Below are 19,346 nucleotides of genomic sequence, written 5' to 3'. Positions count from 1 at the left end.
GAGGGAAACCATATGCCACCATCTGCAAAACAGGGGGGGGGGGGGAAATGGAAGAAAACGAAACACCCTGTTGTAGATATATTTTTGTGAGGAAAAAGTGCGCCCTAGAATCAAAGAAATACATGACCTCAAAGTGTGCTTCTTCTCCACAATGGAGCAGCCTGTGTTTTCTGACAGGAAACCTGCTTCTTTCCACATTATTTCTGTCTCTGGTACCAACGTTTCCGCTAAAGAAGCCACCTCTACTTGATGAACAGAGTATAAACCAGTATTCAACAAGCCAGGATGGTGGGTTTCTTTGTTTGTTTGGATTCGGACTTTGATAGGCCCCCTCGGTCACCATGGAAACCTAGTGCGGCCTTGATGCAACTCAGCCTGACTCTGAAGAGAAACACAGTAGCAAACCCTTTATGAGTAGATATTGTTACAAAAAAAGTTGGAAACGCTTGAAGTTACGAAGAATATAACGAACGTTATACAGTAGTCTCGCTTATCCAAGGTTCTGTATTATCCAGCGCAGTTTGCCTTTTAGTAGTCAACGTTTTTGTAGTAAATTTTTCAATAAATTGCAAAATTTTGGTGTTAAATTCATAAATACAGTAATTATTACATAACGTTATCATGTACTGAACTGCTTTTTCTATCCATTTGTTGTAAAACATGATGTTTTGGTGCTTAATTTGTAAAATCATAACATAATTTGATGTTTAATAGGCTTTTCCTTAATCCCTCCTTATTATCCAACATTTTCGCTTATCCAATGTTCTGCAGGCCCATTTATGTTGGATAAGCGAGATACTACAGTATTTCAAAACATTCGACTATTTTGAGTGCACGATTTTGGCCACATACCCCCTCATAAAAATTTATAGCATTTGATATAGAACTCTTGATTTCAAGGTTTCTGCTTCGTCAGTTGCTCAATTTTAAAAAGTTTGTTCCAAAGGGATCCTTTGCATCACCGTCTTTTTATTTCATTTAATTTTATTTATTTATCCCACAATGTCCATTAGGGAGGGCGAAGGAGGGATCAAATTTATTCAAGTTATTGTTAGAGGAGTTTAATAACTTTAATATCACATATCGAATGAATCAACTCGGAAAGGGAAAATGTTGTTGAGGGAAAGTTAACAAAACGTTTTTATCACATTACTGGCTTGGAGACCCGGTATTGCCTGGATTATTATTAGGCCCGGGCTGTGGCGCAGGCGGGAGAGCAAGCCAGTGCAATTAACTGCAATGAATCACCCTGACCAGGTCATGAGTTCGAGCCCCGCTCGGAGCCTATGTTTGTTTGTCTTTGTTATATGTTAAAAGGCATTGAATGTTTGCCTATATGTGTAATGTGATCCGCCCTGAGTCCCCTTCGGGGTGAGAAGGGTGGAATATAAATACTGTAAATAAATAAATAAATATTTGAAAAAGTCATTTTATTTGCCACGGAGACATTAAAGGTACGCATTACAGTTGCTGCAGGCTTAGCATTCCTTCTTTCAAAATAAAAGTGTTAGAACACCAAAGCTTCCAGCAATGGAATAGGAATAATTCATTCACTTTCACTACCTTGGTTCAATGCTATGGAATCACAGGGGATGCAATTTCACAAAATTTTGAGCTTTTTCTGCCAAAGAAAGCTGACGGCTTACCAAACTACAAATCCCAGCATTGCAATTAATTGAGCCATGGTATCGTATATACTCGAGTGTAAGCCGACCCGAATATAAGCCAAGGCACCTAATTTTACCACAAAAACTGGGAAAACTTATTGACTCGAGTATAAGATGGGGGTGGGAAATGCAGCAGCTATGGGTCAATTTCAAAAATAAAAATAGATATTAATAAAATTGCATTATTTGAGGCATAAGTAGGTTAAATGTTTTTGAATATTTATATAAAACTGTAATTTAAGATAATAAGACTTTAATAAGATAAGACTGTCCAACTCTGAATACCTATATACTCAAGTATAACCCAACCTGAATAGAAGCCGGCCAGGACCCTCACTCGAGTATAAGCCGAGGGGAGCTTTTTCAGCCCTAAAAAAGGGCTGAAAAACTAGGCTTATACTCGAGTATATACAGTAATTAAATTAGAGATGGCGTCCTTCAAAGAAGAGCTCCAGGTGCAGTTCCTGAAGTAGCTTCTCTTTTTGTTTTGGATCAGGACAAAGATTACCATGTTACACAAATCTAATACTCACCCTAATTTTGGCAAGGTCGTTTTGCCGAAAAAGGTGAGCGTTAAATTAGAGTAAATATGGTATCTTGTTACACTGCAAACTTGGGGCAGAACATGTAGACAACTCTCATTTGATTTCCTATAGATCAATTGTTCAAACCATCCGCCTTCTTCTGACAACATAATCCAGAGGAACCACAAACCGTTAGGGGAAAAAAAACCAAGAAAATATTTGCGTGAGGAACAATAACTTTTTAATCAATGAACTCTTGTGTCTGGAAGCACGATCGTCCCACTTCCTCCAGGTTTAAACTTTGGCAAAAACACAAACAGAATATACATAGCCAAGACAGAAAATGCCAACAGTAAGGGTGCCGTTCTTTAACAGTTCTTTTTGCCAGGCAAACACACGGAGAAGAAGCCTTATTTTGGCTACATCAATTAGAACCCGGTGCTAGTCGGAAGGCAGGTTTCGTTTTTTAAAAACACATTTTCACTTCTTGACTTCTCCCAGATCTTCGATGCTATCATCATCAACCTACAACAGACAAATAGCATTATCAGCACTATAATACCATCTAGTAGAAGAAGGCAAGCTTGGATTTGGGATTTTTCTTTCCCAAAACAATCCTTGTATGTGAAACAAAGATAAACTATTTTAAAACACACACATAGACTTTCTGCTAAAGGAAGGTATGAAGGTCTAGTGGAATGATTGGACCTGGAGGTAAAAAGATAAAGCTCTATCTAAAGGAATTGAAGCGCCTTTTCCTTTTCAGTTTATGAAGAAAAATATAACCAAGAGGATTACGATTTATAAATAAATCCATGAAAACAACAGATGGTTTATATATGGTATGGGCAGAGTAGATCACTTGAAAGGTTTCACTCTCTTTCATAATCCTATTTCACAATACTTCAACCAATAAAGTTGATTGGTAATAGAACACAATTGAATGCTGAAAAATCTCTAACAAAAATCCATGAAAAGCTTTGTTGAGGAAAAAAATCTAAACCCGAGGCCAGTCTAGTCACTCTTACTATCTTGCCTTATAAATACTACAATTCTGAGTAGCGCAAAAGCACAACACACAGTGGCTCCGACTTCAAATGAATAGATAGAATAGGAAATGAAATTCTCTCTTTCAGTCACTCAGACACGCAAGTGTAGGTTAAGAAATAATTCACCTCTGGCCACTTTTCCTGGATGACATCAATGATGTCATCTGTAAAGTCCCCTTGAATTATTATTTCATCCTCTCCCGTCACTGAGGCACCACAAGAGAACTTCTGAGCAAAGAATCTTTGTGCTTCCTTAAGGTCGATTTCTGTTTTGGGGGGAAAAAAACCAATGATTAAAACCAGTAATAGAGATTAGAGATCCCAGTGGGTGCCAAGTCCTTCTTCACTCACCAAAAGTTGCGAGACCACAAACTCTTGTCACATATTTCTTCTTTGCCCTTGGAATTTTTGCTATCGTGACTTTCTGAGGGACCGTTTTCTTCTTCTGTTTTATCTGACCTCTTCCACCTGGAGGGATGGGGAAAACAGAAAACACCAATTATACCTTGCAAGGCTACACAGAATCAGAAGGGACAGGTTTTTGGGTTTCCAGTCCATCCACTAGTGCTGATCCGACCCAAAATAGCAAACAATAGCTAGTCTTCATATTCAAATTAGTATTTCACTTTTCTTCTACTGAATCGAACCCACAAATAATGATTTAGACCTTGCCTCTCTTTTGCTTTTTTTTCTCCTCCTCTTCACCAGTTATTCCTTGACCTTCTCCAATTCCAGATTCTTGTTTGGGAGATTTTTCTAAAGGAGAACACAGAAAGGAACAACAATGTTTAAGCTTGACCATGGAAAGAAATGAATAAAGATTCCACTACACTATATCAGACTGCAACCTAAGCTGCTCATTAAAAAAAACACAGGCCTCTTCTTACCTACAGTAAGTTTTGCAAACTCGTTTGGAAAATTCTTCTCTAGCCATTGCCTGCATTTTGACACGTCGGGCATGTATTCGCAGTACTGTAGGAGAAACACAGCACACATTTGCAACCTGAGGGGACTCTGCACACAGACAAATTCTCATAGACTGACAGAAATCTTTACAACAGTGATGTTATAAGAATGCACACTCATGCAAATACGTGCACCTGTGCGCACTTATATCATTCACCATGTTTCCAAATTTCCAGCTGTAAGCGTCACTGCATTTGTAATCAAATGGGCACCACTAAGCCACAGGAAAGTGGCAAGGTTTAGAAAAGTACAAAACTGTGAAGAACATTCTCAAAATAGCAGAGGACTGGGCATACGCAAAGGCCATGGAAAGATGACTGACAGAAGCAATAAAGATAACTCACCTCTGTTGGCAATGAGCAAACTGTGGAAAGAACAGAAAATAGATTTTAAGGATAAGGAACATGACATTCTCTCAACAGCATGCCCATGTGAAAACATTAAAAAAAAATTTCTGGTTTGTACATTAATTGCTGCTGGCCACCCAGAACATTTTTTATTGAATGACATTGTAAAATGTATGCCATCAGCTTCTTGTAAAGCATCATGTTCGGAGCAAGAAAGGGGATGAAAACAGATTACCCCATCTGATTAGCTGCAATGAAGACTATTCATTTTTTTTAATAACCACAGATCCTTCCTCCCAACCCAACATTTATTTTGTCAAGGAGAGGTTCATAAATCCTCTTTCCCATATGGTAGCTTGTTACAAACCACAGAAAGCGTACCAGGGTAGTATGAAAAATAGTCCCCTTTATCAGAAGATTATACCTCTTTAATGAATAGTGATGCTTTGCAGTTTCACACGGCTCATTTTGGTTTTTTTTTAAATTGACAATTTATTCTCTCTCGTAAGTGTTCATGAGAATTTCCACATGTTGGCTCTCAATGGCAAATCAACACAAATAGCCATTTTGGGAAGAGATTTGGAGGAAAAAAATAAAGTACACGGCAGCAACTGATATTAGAGAAAATTGGTATAAGATGCAATACCGCTGGTATTACACCCTGGAAAGGCTAGCAAAATTTAATAAAAATTGGAAATGTGGGGAAAAAACAGGAACCTTTTTCCACCAATGGTGGGACTGTCCAAAAATCAAAGAATTTTGGAAGACAGCACATAAAATGACGCAAAAAATGTTAGGAACCAAATTTAAATTAAAACCAGAAACGTACTTACTAGGATTCACAACAACAACATTAAATAAAAATGAAGATAGATTATTATTCCACATTAGCGCAGCAGCAAGATTGACTCCAGCAAGAGTTTGGAAAAAGGAAGAAGCTTCAAATGTTGAAGATTGGCTGATTAAAATATTAGACATTATACATAGGGACATATTGACACAAAAGATAAGAGAAGTGAAGAATAAAACAGATTGGATAAATGTAAGTATCTTGAGAGAAAGAATGAACTTCATGATAGATCTGTCTTGCATATAAAAACAAACAAAAAGGATGGAGGTTAGAATAAATGAAAGAAAATGTCAGAGAAGATGAAAGAAAAGGCTTTGAAGCATGGATGGGAAGTCAAAGCACAAATCCTTTTTTTCCTTCTTCTCTTTGCCTCTTCTTCACTCCCTCTCCTAGAATCACAGAATCGTAGAGTTGGAAGAGACCTCACGGGCCATCCAGTCCAACCCCCTGCAAGAAGCAGAAAAATCTCATTCAAAGCACCCCCGACAGATGGCCATCCAGCCTCTGCTTAAAAGCCTCCAAAGAAGGAGCCTCCACCACAGTCCAGGGCAGAGAGTTCCACTGCTGAACAGCTCTCACCGTGAGGGAGTTCTTCCTGATGTTCAGGTGGAATCTCCTTTCCTGTAGTTTGAAGCCATTACTCCGCGTCCTAGTCTCCAGGGCAGCAGAAAACAAGCTTACTTCCTCCTCCCTATGGCTTCCCCTCACATACAGTAGAGTCTCACTTATCCAAGCCTCGCTTATCCAAGCCTCTGGATAATCCAAGCCATTTTTGTAGTCAATGTTTTCAATATAGTGTGATATTTTGGTGCTAAATTCGTAAATACAGCAATTACAACATAACATTAGTGCCTATTGAAGTACTTTTTCTGTCAAATTTGTTGTATAACGTGATGTTTTGGTGCTTAATTTGTAAAATCCTAACCTAATTTGATGTTTAATAGGCTTTTCCTTAACCTCTCCTTATTATCCAAGATATTCACTTATCCAAGTTTCTGCCAGCCTTTTTAGCTTGGATAAGTGAGACTCTACTGTATTTGTATATGGCTATCACGTCTCCTCTCAGCCTTTTCTTCTGCAGGCTAAACATACCCAGCTCTTTAAGCCGCTCCTCAGAGGGATTGTTCTCCAGACCCTTGATCATTTTAGCCGCCCTCCTCTGGACGCTTTCCAGCTTGTCAACATTCTTCTTCTTCACTATTTTTCACTATCTATTTTGTTCCCCCACTTTCTATGTATTCTCATTCTTAAGAAATAAATAAAAACTATATAGCAAAAACAAACAAAACACACACACACACACAAATAGCCATTTGATTTGGTATCTCATCTATGATTCTATGAGATACCAAATCAAATGGCTATTTGTGTGTGTGTGTGCTTTTTGTTTTTGCGATATAGTTTTTTTATATATATATATATATATATATATATATAATTTTGTTTATCTCTTGGGTTGAGTATTGTTCTCAGCCACAGTCTGGTGGCCCTTAAAGACTTGCCTCCGCAGTAGAGGACCCGGAGAGGATAGTCTGCGTCTGGCCTGGTGTTGCACCTTTGGTCTCCTTTCGAATCGACAATCACCGACTCAGCTGCCTCCATGGCTCTCTCACCTCACAAGCCTAGGAAGACAAGCACAAAACATGGATCAGGACAAAATCTCAGGCCTGGGAACCCATGGCCGGTTGAAGAGGGCTGCTCCTGGGCCTCTCAATGCTATAGCCTCCTGGGAGTTGCAGTTTGCGGCTCCCTTCGGTAGAGCAGGCCTCTCTTACCCAGGCAGCCTCGGCGGAGGGGGCGGCAGCGCTTTCTCCTCCTCCCAAGCGGCACATACAGCAGCCCCACTTCCAGGCGGATGGAGGCCGGAAATCCCGAAAGCGGGAGGCTTGTCGCGAGAATCCCCACCGGGCGCTTCTTTGCCTCCTTTCCCGAGGAGGAGGTGAGCCGCGCAGGCGCAGTGTCACCCCACCTCGGCCCCTCTCGCTTGTGGGCGGGGCTAGCAGGCGCCCTGAAAAAAAAACAAAGGGAAAAAAAATGGCTCGTGACGTTGCCCACGCTCCTCCGTCGTTGCGGAAGTGACGTACAGAGCATCGCATGCAGGCCAGGGAACCCAAAGGAGGCATGGGCGACGGGTAGCCCTTTGGGCCAATCGACTCCGGCTCCGTCGCTGGGCGGGAGGCTGCCATGCCTCGCTTTGCCCAGCTCGTGATGGGCCCCGCGGGGAGCGGAAAGGTGGGCCAGAGCCTGTCTCGTTTGTGTATTGGGTTGCTGTGAGTTTTCCAGGGCTCTGTGGCCACGTTCCAGAAGCATTCTCTCCTGACGTTTCGCCCACATCTATGGCAGGCATCTTCAGAGGTTGGGAGGTCTGTTGGAAACTAGGCAAGTGGGGTTGATATATCTGTGGAATCGTGTCCAGGGTGGGAGAAAGAACTCCTCTGTCTGTTGGAGGCAGGTGTGAATGTTGCTATTGGCCACCTTGATTAGCATTGAATAGCCTTGCAGGTTCAAGGTCTGGCTGCTTCCTGCCTGGGGGAATAATTATTATTATTATCTCACCAAAGGGACTTACACCAAAGGGCGGCTTACATATGGCACAAAGTGCCTAAAACAGCACATAAAATAACCACACAGTACAATACAAAATAAAACCACTCGTATATAAAATAGCAGTTTTGAATCCTTTGTTGGGAGTTATTACCTATTATTTATTTATTTATTACAAAATTTATATACCGCCCTTCTCACCCAATGCGGGACTCAGGGCGGCTTACAATAAAACACGCATATATACAAATTATAAAATACAGTGAAAATCAATTAAAATTAGTTAATCAATCAATTACAACAACATTCATAAAAATACAATGATAAAAATGCAGATAGCCCTGATTGTTTCCTGTCTGGAATTCCCCAGTCTTCTGAGTGTTGGAAACTAGGCAAGTGGGGTTTATTTATGTATCTGTGGAATGATGTCCAGGGTGGGAGAAAGAATTCTTGTCTGTCGGAGGCAAGGGTGAATGTTTCCGTTGACCACCTTGATTAGCCTTGTGGCTTTAAAGCCTTGACTTCACAACCTCTGAGGATGCCTGCCATCTGCACTCACCGTTTAATGCAGTTCGATGCTAGCTTTGAACTGTGACAGCCAGACTCTCGAAAAGAAAAGCTCCTTCTCTCCTGATGGTAATGGCTTGATTGCTGCTTTCTGGCCCCGCAAGTTTGGGACTGGAGACACTTGATGTCTTTCCCTGCCTCTCATTTCAGAGCACCTACTGCTCCACGATGGTCCAGCACTGCGAGGCCCTGAATCGCTCGGTGCAAGTGGTAAACCTGGACCCCGCAGCGGAGCACTTTGACTATCATGTCATGGCAGGTCAGACCAAGCATGCCTACCTTGCCCCTTGAGACCATAACGGCTGGCAGCAATGGCCATTTTAGTCCAATGAGACCTGGCAATTCCTGACAGTAGTATTTATTTATTTTTTTCCCAAAGCAATTGATTTCCCTATTATTTGCAGATATCCGAGAGTTAATCGAAGTGGACGACGTCATGGAAGACGATTCCCTGCGCTTCGGCCCCAATGGCGGCTTGGTGTTTTGCATGGAATATTTCACGAGTAACTTTGACTGGCTGGAGGAATGCCTTGGGCATGTCGAAGACGATTATATCCTTTTTGATTGCCCAGGTCAGCAAAAAATGTGTAGTTTATCCTTTTAAACTTAGCCTCATCTGACAGGCCTCCGGGTGTGTTGTCTCCAAGTGCTATCATCCCCAGGCAGGATGGGAGCTGCAATCCAGCAGATCTGGAGGGGGCTGAAAGCTGGCTTAATGTATAGAGCTGTGGAAGACAGACACATGCTGGGGGGAAATCCTTATGGCTTCATACAAGATTAGGGGAAACAGCATGGACTCAGCCACCCCACTGTTGTGCTAGAGGAACTTTGGTTGTTGTTGTTGTTGTTATTATTAACTTTTCTACCCTGCCTTTCTCCCCACGGGGACTCAAGGCAGCTCCCAGGAACATGACACAACCCAAAAAATTCAGAAGCACAGGAAATACAGAAAATAGAGGATTTTTACCCTGTTCCTCAGCTTGAAAGGCACACACTTTTAATTTGCCCCTAGGCTTACAATATACCCATGTTATGGAATTCAAGTATGCTAGATGCATTAAAATAAGTATTCTTGGATATTTCAGTGTCTGGCATGAACAACTGTCTCTGTGTTCCTCAGGTCAGATTGAACTCTATACCCATTTGCCGGTGATGAAGCAGTTGGTCGAACAACTGCAGCAGTGGGAGTTCCGGGTCTGCGGGGTCTTCCTTGTCGATTCTCAATTCATGGTGGAATCCTTTAAGGTATTTTGCACCCCAAAAGACACTGGAAAGTGTAGAAGTGTCTGTTTTTTTATTTTTTAGGCTTTTGTCACAGCTCGGCGGCCCATTATGTTGCATCTTGGCAAAATCAATAGGACTCAGAAGAGAGGAAAACAGCTGTATAAACTTTCCAAGCTCCTTTACAAATGTCCCAATCTAACCTGTAGTTTCTTGCTCATTCTCTTTCCACTGCCTGGATTTGGGAAGTTGGGTAAACCTGATTCTTTCCTGATTCCACTCTTTTATCGGTGCATGTTTTCTCTTCTAGTTTATCTCTGGTGCCATGGCAGCCCTCAGCGCAATGATATCCTTAGAGATCCCTCAAGTAAATGTCATGACGAAAATGGACTTGCTGAGCAAGAAAGCCAAAGCTGAAATTGAAAAGTAAGCTTCGGGAAGTGAGAGTTTTTCTCTTTGAATGCTTAAGTGGGAAATAAGCTGTCTTCTACTCCATGTACTGTGTTGATATACCACCTATTTGCCACAGCATTATTAATGGGGCCTTATAGATTAGAAATAACCTTGCAATGTTAGGTAATTAATAAGCACATGAGCCTTAAAAAAAATAGAAAGACAGAGCCGTTGTAAAGCATATTTTATTACTACTCTTCTCTCTTAAAATGCAGCTGTCTGACAAGGATTTCATATTAAAGTCCTTGACAGACAGCTGCATTTTAAGAGAGAAGAGTAGTAATTAATAATAGTAATAATAAATTTATCATCCGCCTCTTCTTACAGCTCAAGGCAGGGCACAACATAGTTAGAAATACATTCTATGAAAGCACACATGTTAAAGCATACACATATAAAATACATGGAACATGCTATGCTAGTTTTATATATATATATATATATACACACACACACACACACAAAATACAATTTACAATAATATATAATATAACATATTGTATATACATATAATATTCATAATATATTGTGATATGATATAATACTAATAATACAATTTAATATTATATATTATATTTTATATGTAATATTACTAATAATATTACAATATATTGATATAGTACAATATCATAATTTATTGCCAGTATTGTACTATGCTAATAATATAATATTGTATGTAAATTTACTTTGTAAGCCGCTCTGAGTCCCCTTCGGGGTGAGAAGGGCAGGATATAAATGTAGTAAATAAATAAATAAAATAAACAAACAACCTTTACAGCACAAGAAACCTAGAATATGATTATAAAATGCATAGCTAAAACCAATTGTATAGAAAAAAGTGGGATATATTACTATTGATATTACTATTACTATTCTTACTAATAATATTAATATTATTATTAGTAGTATAAGAAGAAGATAATAGTAATAATAAAATAATTTTAATGCTCAACACCTTCCAGGTACCTGGACCCTGACATGTATTCAACGCTGGAAGATTCTACAGGTTTGCTCAAAAGCAAGCAGTTTAAGAAGCTGACTAAAGCTATCTGTGGGTTGGTAAGTGTAGTTTTATAATCCGGCAAAGGATCTTCTAATGGCTGTGTTCTAATAATTAACAATATTATAGCCCCACAGCTGATAGTTTAAAACAACCATTTTCAACCTGGTGCTCTCCAGTCATGTGGGTTTACAACTCCCATTATCCTCGGCTAAGCAGAGCTGTGAATGAGCCTTGTTGCTTAGACATTTAGCCACTTCTCTCCTTATAGCCTCCACGAATCCAATTAGCTATCGTCTCTCAATCTGTTCTGTGTTTAGATCGATGACTACAGCATGGTTCGGTTTTTGCCTTTGGACCGCTCCGACGAGGAGAGCATCACCATTGTGCTGCAGCACATCGACTTTGCCATTCAGTACGGGGAAGATCTGGAGTTCAAAGAGCCCAAGGTGAGGGATTAGAGGCCTGTTTTTTATAAACAACTGAGCGGGATATAAATAAAGTATTATTATTATTATTATTATTATTAGTATTATTCTACAGTGTAACCCCGTTTTTTCCTCCACAGGAAAACGAGGAGAATAAACCTTCCGCTTTCGATGAGTTCTTCCAAGAGCGAGTGGATGAGTGACAAGATTGGGATCAGCTTTGAGGAAAGGCATCAAGATTGTATCTGCAAATGCAGACGAGGCAAAGAATCTGCCCCATAGACTTTTCCCTCCTTGAAGAGTTTACTGTACATACCGAGAGATAAATTATTGTATTATTTCTTCATTGTTTGATGGTTTTCTTGGCAATAAAAAACAAGAGAGTGTCTGGTCTTCCTATCTGTGGTCTTGGTGTGCTTTTGTTGGCTCAGGCCGCAGGAGAAACATAGAAGGGTGTGTTGCCATTATCACTTTGTATTTTAATATTTGTATTGATACAAGACACAATAGGCAAACTCTATACTACATTGATTGATTATGTGGCCACATCAACACTGTAGGATGGATGTCGTTTGAACCACTTGAACTGCTCTGCCTCAATGCTATGGAATGCTGGGCTGGGAGTTCTAGTTTGGTGAGGACCAGCACTATTGGGCAGAGAAGACCCTGAGAAGCTACATGTCCCATTGAGCCAGGACAGTTCATGTGGGGTTGACCTGCCATCGTTTTAGTGTAGAAGCTCCCTTTGGCAGAGGAGGCTCAAGACCTTGGGAAATTACAAGTCCCAAGTTTGCAGAGCACTGAGTACAAGCAGAGTCAAGCTGCATCAATTTGACAGTGTAGAAGCTCATTTTGGGCAGAGGAGACTCGAGACCTTAGGGAACTACAACTCCCAGAGCATTGAGCCAGGGCTGGTGAAGTGAAGCCCCCGGTGGCATAGTGGATTAAAGCCTTGTGACGTGAAGGTTGGGTTGCTGATCTAAAAGCTGCCAGGTTCGAATCCCACCCGGGGAGAGTGCGGATGAGCTCCCTCTGTAAGCTCCAGCTCCTTATGGGGACATGAGAGAAGCCTCCCACAAAGATGATAAAAACATCAAAACATCCGGGCAATGTCTCCTGGGCAACGTCCTTGCAGACGGCCAATTCTCTCACACCAGAAACGACTTGCAGTTTCTCAAGTCGCTCCTGACACATGCCAAAAAAAAAAAAGCGGTCAAACTGTAAATTTGCTATTGTAGAAGCTGCCTTTGGACAGAGGAGGCTCGAGACCTTGAGAAACTACAACTTCCAGAATTCCAAGGCAGTTCAAGTGGTCAAGCTGTAAGTTTGCTATTGTGGAAACTCCCTTTGGGCAGAGGAGGCTCGAGACCTTAGGGAACTACAACTCCCAGAGCAATGAGTCAGGGCTGTTGAAGTGGTGAAGCTGTATTGTAGAAGCTGCCTTTGGACAGAGGAGGCTCGAGACCTTTGGGAAACTACAACTCCCAGGGAACTCACTGCCCGCGGCGCTTTTCCTGGGCCTTCCTCTCGGGCGCCCCCTCCTGGCCAACGAAGCCACTGTCTCGGCGCCTGCCGGGCCCCGCCCTTCCTGCTTCGGGTGGAAGAGGAAGGAAGGCAGGCAGGAAGAAGGAGGGCGCGTTGGGCTGCCTGGCGGGCTGAGACGGAGGAGGCTGCCCTCGTCGGCTCCCATCCAGTGCTTCCCAAGATGCCGGTAAGGGGAAGGGAGGGCGATGGAGCCTTGGGGATCTCAGATCCCATCGCTTGGGAGTGGGATGCTGGGACTCCCAACTCGCCCAAGAGAGCCACTCGCTTCAGACCCAAAAGGGGCCCAGACGGGGCGAGATCTAGCTTGGGATGAGCCTGGTGATGATTTCTTTTTGGTTGGTAGGACTCCTATTGCACCCAACAGACCTCTCTTTACGAAATCTACTCCCCTTCTGTTTCCCCCTTCATATTTTAAGTACTTTTTAAAACCCAAAAGAGGGAAGAAATAAATATACAGCAACAATCCCTGTGCATACATCCACTCAGACTTCCTTCACATCCATTGCATATCAACATTCATGATAAGTCTAAACTACAAACCTCTCTCTCTCTCTCTCTATATATATATATAGTGGATTTCTTGCTTTCCTTTTTTGTTGTCTGTACAACAAAATTTCCTCCCAATATTTTATGTCTCCAAACCCACCCATAAAGCCTTCCCCTCATATATAATAATATTATACTATATATAAATATTCTAATATATATAAATACAGTAGAGTCTCATTTATCCAAGCTAAACGGGCCGGCAGAAGCTTGGATAAGCGAATATCTTGGATAATAAGGAGGGATTAAGGAAAAGCCTATTAAACATCAAATCAGGTTATGATTTTACAAATTAAGCACCAAAACATCATGTTATACAACAAATTGGACAGAAAAAAGTAGTTCAATACGCAGTCATGTTATGTTGTAATTACTGTATTTACGAATTTAGCACCAAAATATCATGATGTATTAAAAACATTGACTACAAAAATGGACTGGATAATCCAGAACCTTGGAAAAGTGAATATCTTGGATAATAAGGAGGGATTAAGGAAAAGCCTATTAAACATCAAATCAGGTTATGATTTTACAAATTCAGCACCAAACCATCATGTTATAGAAAATGTAGTTCAATACGCAGGAATGTTATGTAGTAATGACTGTATTTACAAATTTAGCACCAAAATATCACAATATATTGAAAACATTGACTACAAAAATGCATTGGATAATCCAGAACCTTGGATAAGTGAGACTCTACTGTATTGAGAGATGGGTTTAAAGGTTTCTTTTAAGAACGTGCCCAGTGACCAGCTTGGGGTTTTCGGATCTTGAAATCACCTGGGGATGATGGGAGCCGCCATCCAAGGCCACCTGTCCCCAAAGGCTGTTGTTTGGGGTCGGTCCCAAAAGGCTGGGACTTCAAACGTCAGCCTGCAGGGGAAACTTCCTTATATGGTCTCAAGAGGGAAGGCAGGCGACACCGGCTCTCAGGCAAGGCTGCTTTTGGGGGGAACAAAACCATGGTAGGACTCGAACCCAGCACTCCTTTGGCACATCTACACTGTGGGACGGATGCAACCACTTGAGCCGCCCTGGCTCCAGGCTACGGGATCCTGGGAGGAGTAGTTTGAGGAGACAGCCACCTTCTTTGGCAGGCCTTGGAAAACTACAACTCCCAGGATCCCGTTGCACTCAGCCATGGCACTCCAAGGAGTGTCAAACTCGAGATTTTTCTGTGCTGGCCGTTACTTAAAGACTATGGCAAATTTGGCTTTGAACAAAATTTGATTCAATGCCCCCCTTGCAATGCCATTGTATTGAGTCTTCCTGGAAAATAAACAATTGGTTTTGAAGTCTCTTTCATGGTGATGGTGATGCAGGGCCTTCTCGGTTGTGGCATCATCTTGTCTTTATGTGTTTCTGATGCCAATCGAAGGCTTAGTTGGCTCTCCTTTGTCCCCATTTCCCTTTTCAAGTATCTCTTGGACTGCCATGGCTCAAAGCGATGCGATTCCGGGGTTTCTAATTTGGTGAGACAGCAGCCCACTTTGGCAGAGAAACTACAACTCCCAGGATCCCATCCCATTATTTGCTTTCTCAAATAATAATAATAATGAATTATTATTCATCTCCCTGCCGAAGAGCTTTTGTTTGGAATCTTCCCCGTTAATCGAATTGCTGGCATTTTTCTGGCATTTCCTTATGGGTGCCTTAAAATACCTCCCTGCTTTTAAGCAGTGCCTATTTATCTACTCACATTTTGCTTTCTAGGTAGGCAGAAGCTTGACTAAAGTCCGGGAGCTCACCCTGACACAGGCTTCGAACTATCAACCTTTTGATTGGCATGATTTACTGAAGTTGCTAAAGCCGGGCCCATATACATATATTATTACTATTATTATTATTATTATTATTATTATTATTATTATTATTATTATTATTTATTTTCTGTGCCTCTGTGTGGTTTGCGGTGGGGTACAGTGTAGTTATAATACATCCATAAATGCACGTGAAACAACAACTGAACAGTGATTTGATAAATACAATACAAGGAATCCAAAACGGAGAGAAAAAGAAATAAAATAGTTGTGCATTTCCCCAAAGTTTGTACAGTTTTTTGTATAGTATGACTCTTATGGTCCTAGGACAGTAATGAACCTTCATCGGACAAAATGTGTTCTTCTCTAGGAATTGTCTAGGTCCTCCAGCAGGATTCTGGAAGTTTTTCATCCCTAAATAGATTGCTATTCACGGTTTCCAGTTGCCAAGGGAACGTATCCCTGCAGATAATGTGCGTAATACTGTACTTAGCATCAAAAAGCGTGTGAGTCAACGGCATATTGAATGTAAAATTTCCGCAACCCAGGGGTGCATCTACACTGGAGAATTAATGCAGTTGAGCTTTTGAATTTTTTAAAATCCACTGCTGACCTTTCACTTCTCCCTTGCAGGCCTATCATTCTACTCTGATGGATTCAGACACCAAACTGATTGGGAACATGGCTTTGCTCCCAATTAAAAGCCAGTTTAAAGGGCCAGCGCCCAGAGAAAGTAAGTTGGCAGCTTTCTGATCGCCTTTGAAATATCTGTATGGCGGAACAATCATTATAGCTTCCTAATGATCACGAAGTACACTACTCAAAATCGATAGGGTGCCTTGCAAAGATTTAGCTGACATTAGCAATAGTGTATTGGAATATATGTATTTTAATATTATATTGTATCCATCTATTTTAATCATCTTGTAAGGTGCTGTGGGGAAAGCTGGGTACAGGTAACAAATACCAATAATAATAATAATAATAATAATAATAATAATAATAATAATAATAATTTTATATCGTATTATTAGTATATTATTAGTAGTAGTATTTTACATTATTTTTATAATTATTGTTATTATTTTGCGGCCAAGGTATTGTAAGACTGCAGCTACCAGCAGCCTTGGAATTGGTGAGGGATGATGGGAATTGCATTCCAAAAATATCTAGGAAGCGACAGGTTGCTTACCCTTGCCTTAAAGGGCATCAAAGGGAGTGACCTCCCAAATAAATGGAGTGAATATAAAACAAGACAGTGGATAATGGTTGGCTGTTTCGCCCTTTTTGCATGGATCTTGCTTCAATGCCGTTGTTTTTATTCCTTGCCAACGCATTGTGCCTCTCTTCCTCCCTTGGCAGCAAAGGATATGGACATCATTGACGAAGCCATCTGCTACTTCAAAGCAAACGTCTTCTTCAAAAATTACGAAATCAAGGTAAGAGGGTGCGAGGAAAGGGGCTTCGGACAGTTCTTGGAAATTGCGATCTCAGCTGTTCCTATGAGCCAATTGGATCTATTCTTTTAATTTCAGAATGAGGCCGACCGAACCTTGATCTATGTCACACTCTACATTTCAGAGTGCTTGAAAAAACTGCAGAAGGTAAGGGAGCGGAAGGCTTCATTTGGGTTGGTTTGTTGCTTTCAACTGAGGAGCATGTTTTTCAAACAGGCAAAAAAACCCCTATTAAAATTGGTTTATTAAGCTATTGGATTTTTCCCCCCCAACTAGTCTGGTGTCACACTGTACAAATGTTGTTCGCAAAGTCCTTTGTGGTTCCGTATGCTTCTTTGGATTGAGCAGTTATTTTCGGTTTAGTAAAGGGGTAAAATGTGCTTGCTCTGGTAGTGTTTCGAAATTATTGTGGCTCCAGGGAGAGGGAAAGGAGTGGACTTTGAGAAGAAAGAAACCCATATTTATGCCGTGAACCCAAAGCTACCATTGGAACTATGTCCCTTGACTTACTCCGAGGGGGATCTATATAGAGTTGCACTATTAAACCCTTCCAGAGAGTAAAACTGTGTTTGTATTCTTGTTATATAAGCTCTATTTAGTCCTCTGTTGGGCAAAAGTTGGAGTATTAATGACCGTCTGTTTCATGAACTGGCAATTCTAGCAGCATGAAACATCAAGGCAAATTTGTGGCTTTCCATGTTTTTTCTGCAACCCATATTGACACCCGTTGTTTATCTCTTTATCTCCTCTTCCCTGGGTCACGCTTGCTTCCGCTTTCTTTTGCCTCCAGTGCAATGCCAAGGGCCAAGGCGAGAAGGAGATGTATACATTGGGAATCACCAACTTCCCGATCCCTGGAGAGCCAGGTTTCCCACTGAACGCGCTCTATGCCAGGCCAGTAAACAAGCAAGAGGAAGGTAAGCGGGATGCGGCAGCGAGGGCCGCAGGTGGAGAAATGTATTGGCCTTGATGTAGGGACTATGATGTTCTCTGGGGTCTATTGTAAAGCAAGTCTGCATAGCAACAGCATCTTTGTGTTCTGTATGCCCCCTGGTTGAAGAGGGAATTTTTTCAAAATGAGATACATGCCAGCGTGAATGAGAACTATCATATGATCTCATGGTCCCAGCTGGCTGCAATTCTTTCTGCTTTCAGAGATCATGAGAGCCTACCTACAGCAGCTGAGGCAAGAGACGGGCCTGAGGCTTTGCGAAAAGGTTTTCGATCCCCAGAGTGACAAACCTAGCAAGGTAGGAGGTGGATCTCACTTGTGACTTCGCTCTCCTGAAGCATCGGACTGCCATTTGCTATGGGAACTTGGCGTCTTTTGCAAAGAGCTGTTCTAAGGGAAACCCTAAGGGCCACCTCCCCTTTTCTTCTGCTTTGACATCTTGGTTTTGTTTCCTTCTTAGTGGTGGACCTGTTTTGTGAAGCGGCAGTTCATGAACAAGAGCCTGTCGGGTCCAGGGCAGTGAGGAGGGAACCTGCGACTTGAGAAATCACAGTGCTTCACTTCTGGATGTATAAATTTTGCCTTTGTTTTACAATGTTTTCTACCACACGCAAATACGTGCTTCCATGAATAGGAGAAAAGTCACCTTGGAAAGAAAAACAAAAAGGAAGCGATAATCATGCGCGTATCTTGTTGCACTGAAGGGGTTGATCAATGACAACAATAAAAAAGAAGTGGGTTCTCACGTTGTTTTGTCTGTCCTTGCATTTGATGACCACATTGGCCTTGGCCATAATCTAGAAAGGCAAGAACTGCCTTGCTTAAAGACCCGGGGGGGGGGGGGTGCAGTTCTAAGGACTGGGTTCTTTTATTTCTCTTTGGATCTGCCTTTTAAAAAAAACTCTTCTACCTTCCCACCCAAGGCTAGAATGGGACAAGATTGCTCATGCCAGAGATAACATTCAGACATCCTACCTAGTAGCCATGAAGCACATACACAAGGGAACTGGAAAAGATCACAGGGGGTTTATTTATTATTTATTTCCAACATTTATATCCCGCCCTTCTCACCCGAAGAGACTCAGGGCGGCTTACAACAATGGCAGTAATTCAATGCCTACACAAGATCAAAATTGCACAGTACATAAAAATCAATTAAAACTATTAAATACAATATAAAAATTTTAAAACAGTTTTAAAACAAATAGATCTATTTGTCCACAAGTCAGAGCTATTCGGGTTAATTTAGTCCACTGCTTCTTAAACTGTGAGGTCCCCTTGGCTCAATGTTGGGGTCCCGAAAAATTTGGCGCCGAAAAAAAATCCTGAATGCCACCTATTTACATGAATCTGTGAGCAACAAGGTACAGTGCTTATAGTGCGCTCCAAAGATGCTTTAGCTGGACTCCATAAAAAGGAAAACCAGCCTGTTTAGCAAATCTTGCAAATACTGGAGGTTCTCGGAAG

The 19,346-nt window shown here is 41.4% G+C and overlaps 3 protein-coding genes across 4 annotated transcripts; 2 read left to right on the top strand and 1 right to left on the bottom strand.

The window, feature by feature from the left end:
* Window positions 1-2,415: 2,415 nt before the first annotated feature.
* On the bottom strand, window positions 2,416-7,382 carry denr (density regulated re-initiation and release factor). Its single transcript, XM_003222744.4, has 8 exons — window positions 7,179-7,382; window positions 6,906-7,025; window positions 4,551-4,570; window positions 4,128-4,212; window positions 3,913-3,996; window positions 3,592-3,708; window positions 3,367-3,506; window positions 2,416-2,716 (listed from the first exon to the last, which is right to left on the bottom strand). The coding sequence occupies exons 2-8, from the start codon at window positions 7,003-7,005 to the stop codon at window positions 2,672-2,674; spliced, it is 591 nt and encodes a 196-aa protein (XP_003222792.1). The 5' UTR covers window positions 7,006-7,025; window positions 7,179-7,382; the 3' UTR covers window positions 2,416-2,671.
* A 65-nt stretch (window positions 7,383-7,447) lies between these two features.
* gpn3 (GPN-loop GTPase 3) lies at window positions 7,448-12,015 on the top strand. Of its 2 annotated transcripts, none has more exons than XM_003222745.4 (8): window positions 7,448-7,635; window positions 8,665-8,773; window positions 8,919-9,086; window positions 9,635-9,759; window positions 10,046-10,161; window positions 11,151-11,247; window positions 11,509-11,637; window positions 11,757-12,015. In XM_003222745.4, exons 1-8 carry the CDS (start codon window positions 7,588-7,590, stop codon window positions 11,817-11,819), a joined length of 855 nt encoding a protein of 284 aa, XP_003222793.1. In that variant the 5' UTR covers window positions 7,448-7,587; the 3' UTR covers window positions 11,820-12,015. The 2 variants fall into 2 exon arrangements, with proteins under 2 accessions (XP_003222793.1, XP_062814698.1); XM_062958628.1 differs by lacking the exon at window positions 7,448-7,635 and adding an exon at window positions 7,657-7,782.
* A 1,155-nt stretch (window positions 12,016-13,170) lies between these two features.
* Window positions 13,171-18,624, top strand: arpc3 (actin related protein 2/3 complex subunit 3). The gene is made up of 7 exons (XM_003222746.4): window positions 13,171-13,327; window positions 16,104-16,203; window positions 16,833-16,909; window positions 17,006-17,074; window positions 17,718-17,844; window positions 18,083-18,177; window positions 18,340-18,624. The coding sequence occupies exons 1-7, from the start codon at window positions 13,322-13,324 to the stop codon at window positions 18,400-18,402; spliced, it is 537 nt and encodes a 178-aa protein (XP_003222794.1). The 5' UTR covers window positions 13,171-13,321; the 3' UTR covers window positions 18,403-18,624.
* The last annotated feature ends 722 nt before the right edge of the window (window positions 18,625-19,346 follow it).

The sequence above is a fragment of the Anolis carolinensis genome, chromosome X (assembly GCF_035594765.1).
Source record: "Anolis carolinensis isolate JA03-04 chromosome X, rAnoCar3.1.pri, whole genome shotgun sequence".
NCBI classification, from domain to species: domain Eukaryota; kingdom Metazoa; phylum Chordata; class Lepidosauria; order Squamata; family Dactyloidae; genus Anolis; species Anolis carolinensis.
The sequence above is the reverse complement of the archived record's forward strand: the minus strand, read 5'-3'. Positions and strand labels throughout refer to the sequence as shown.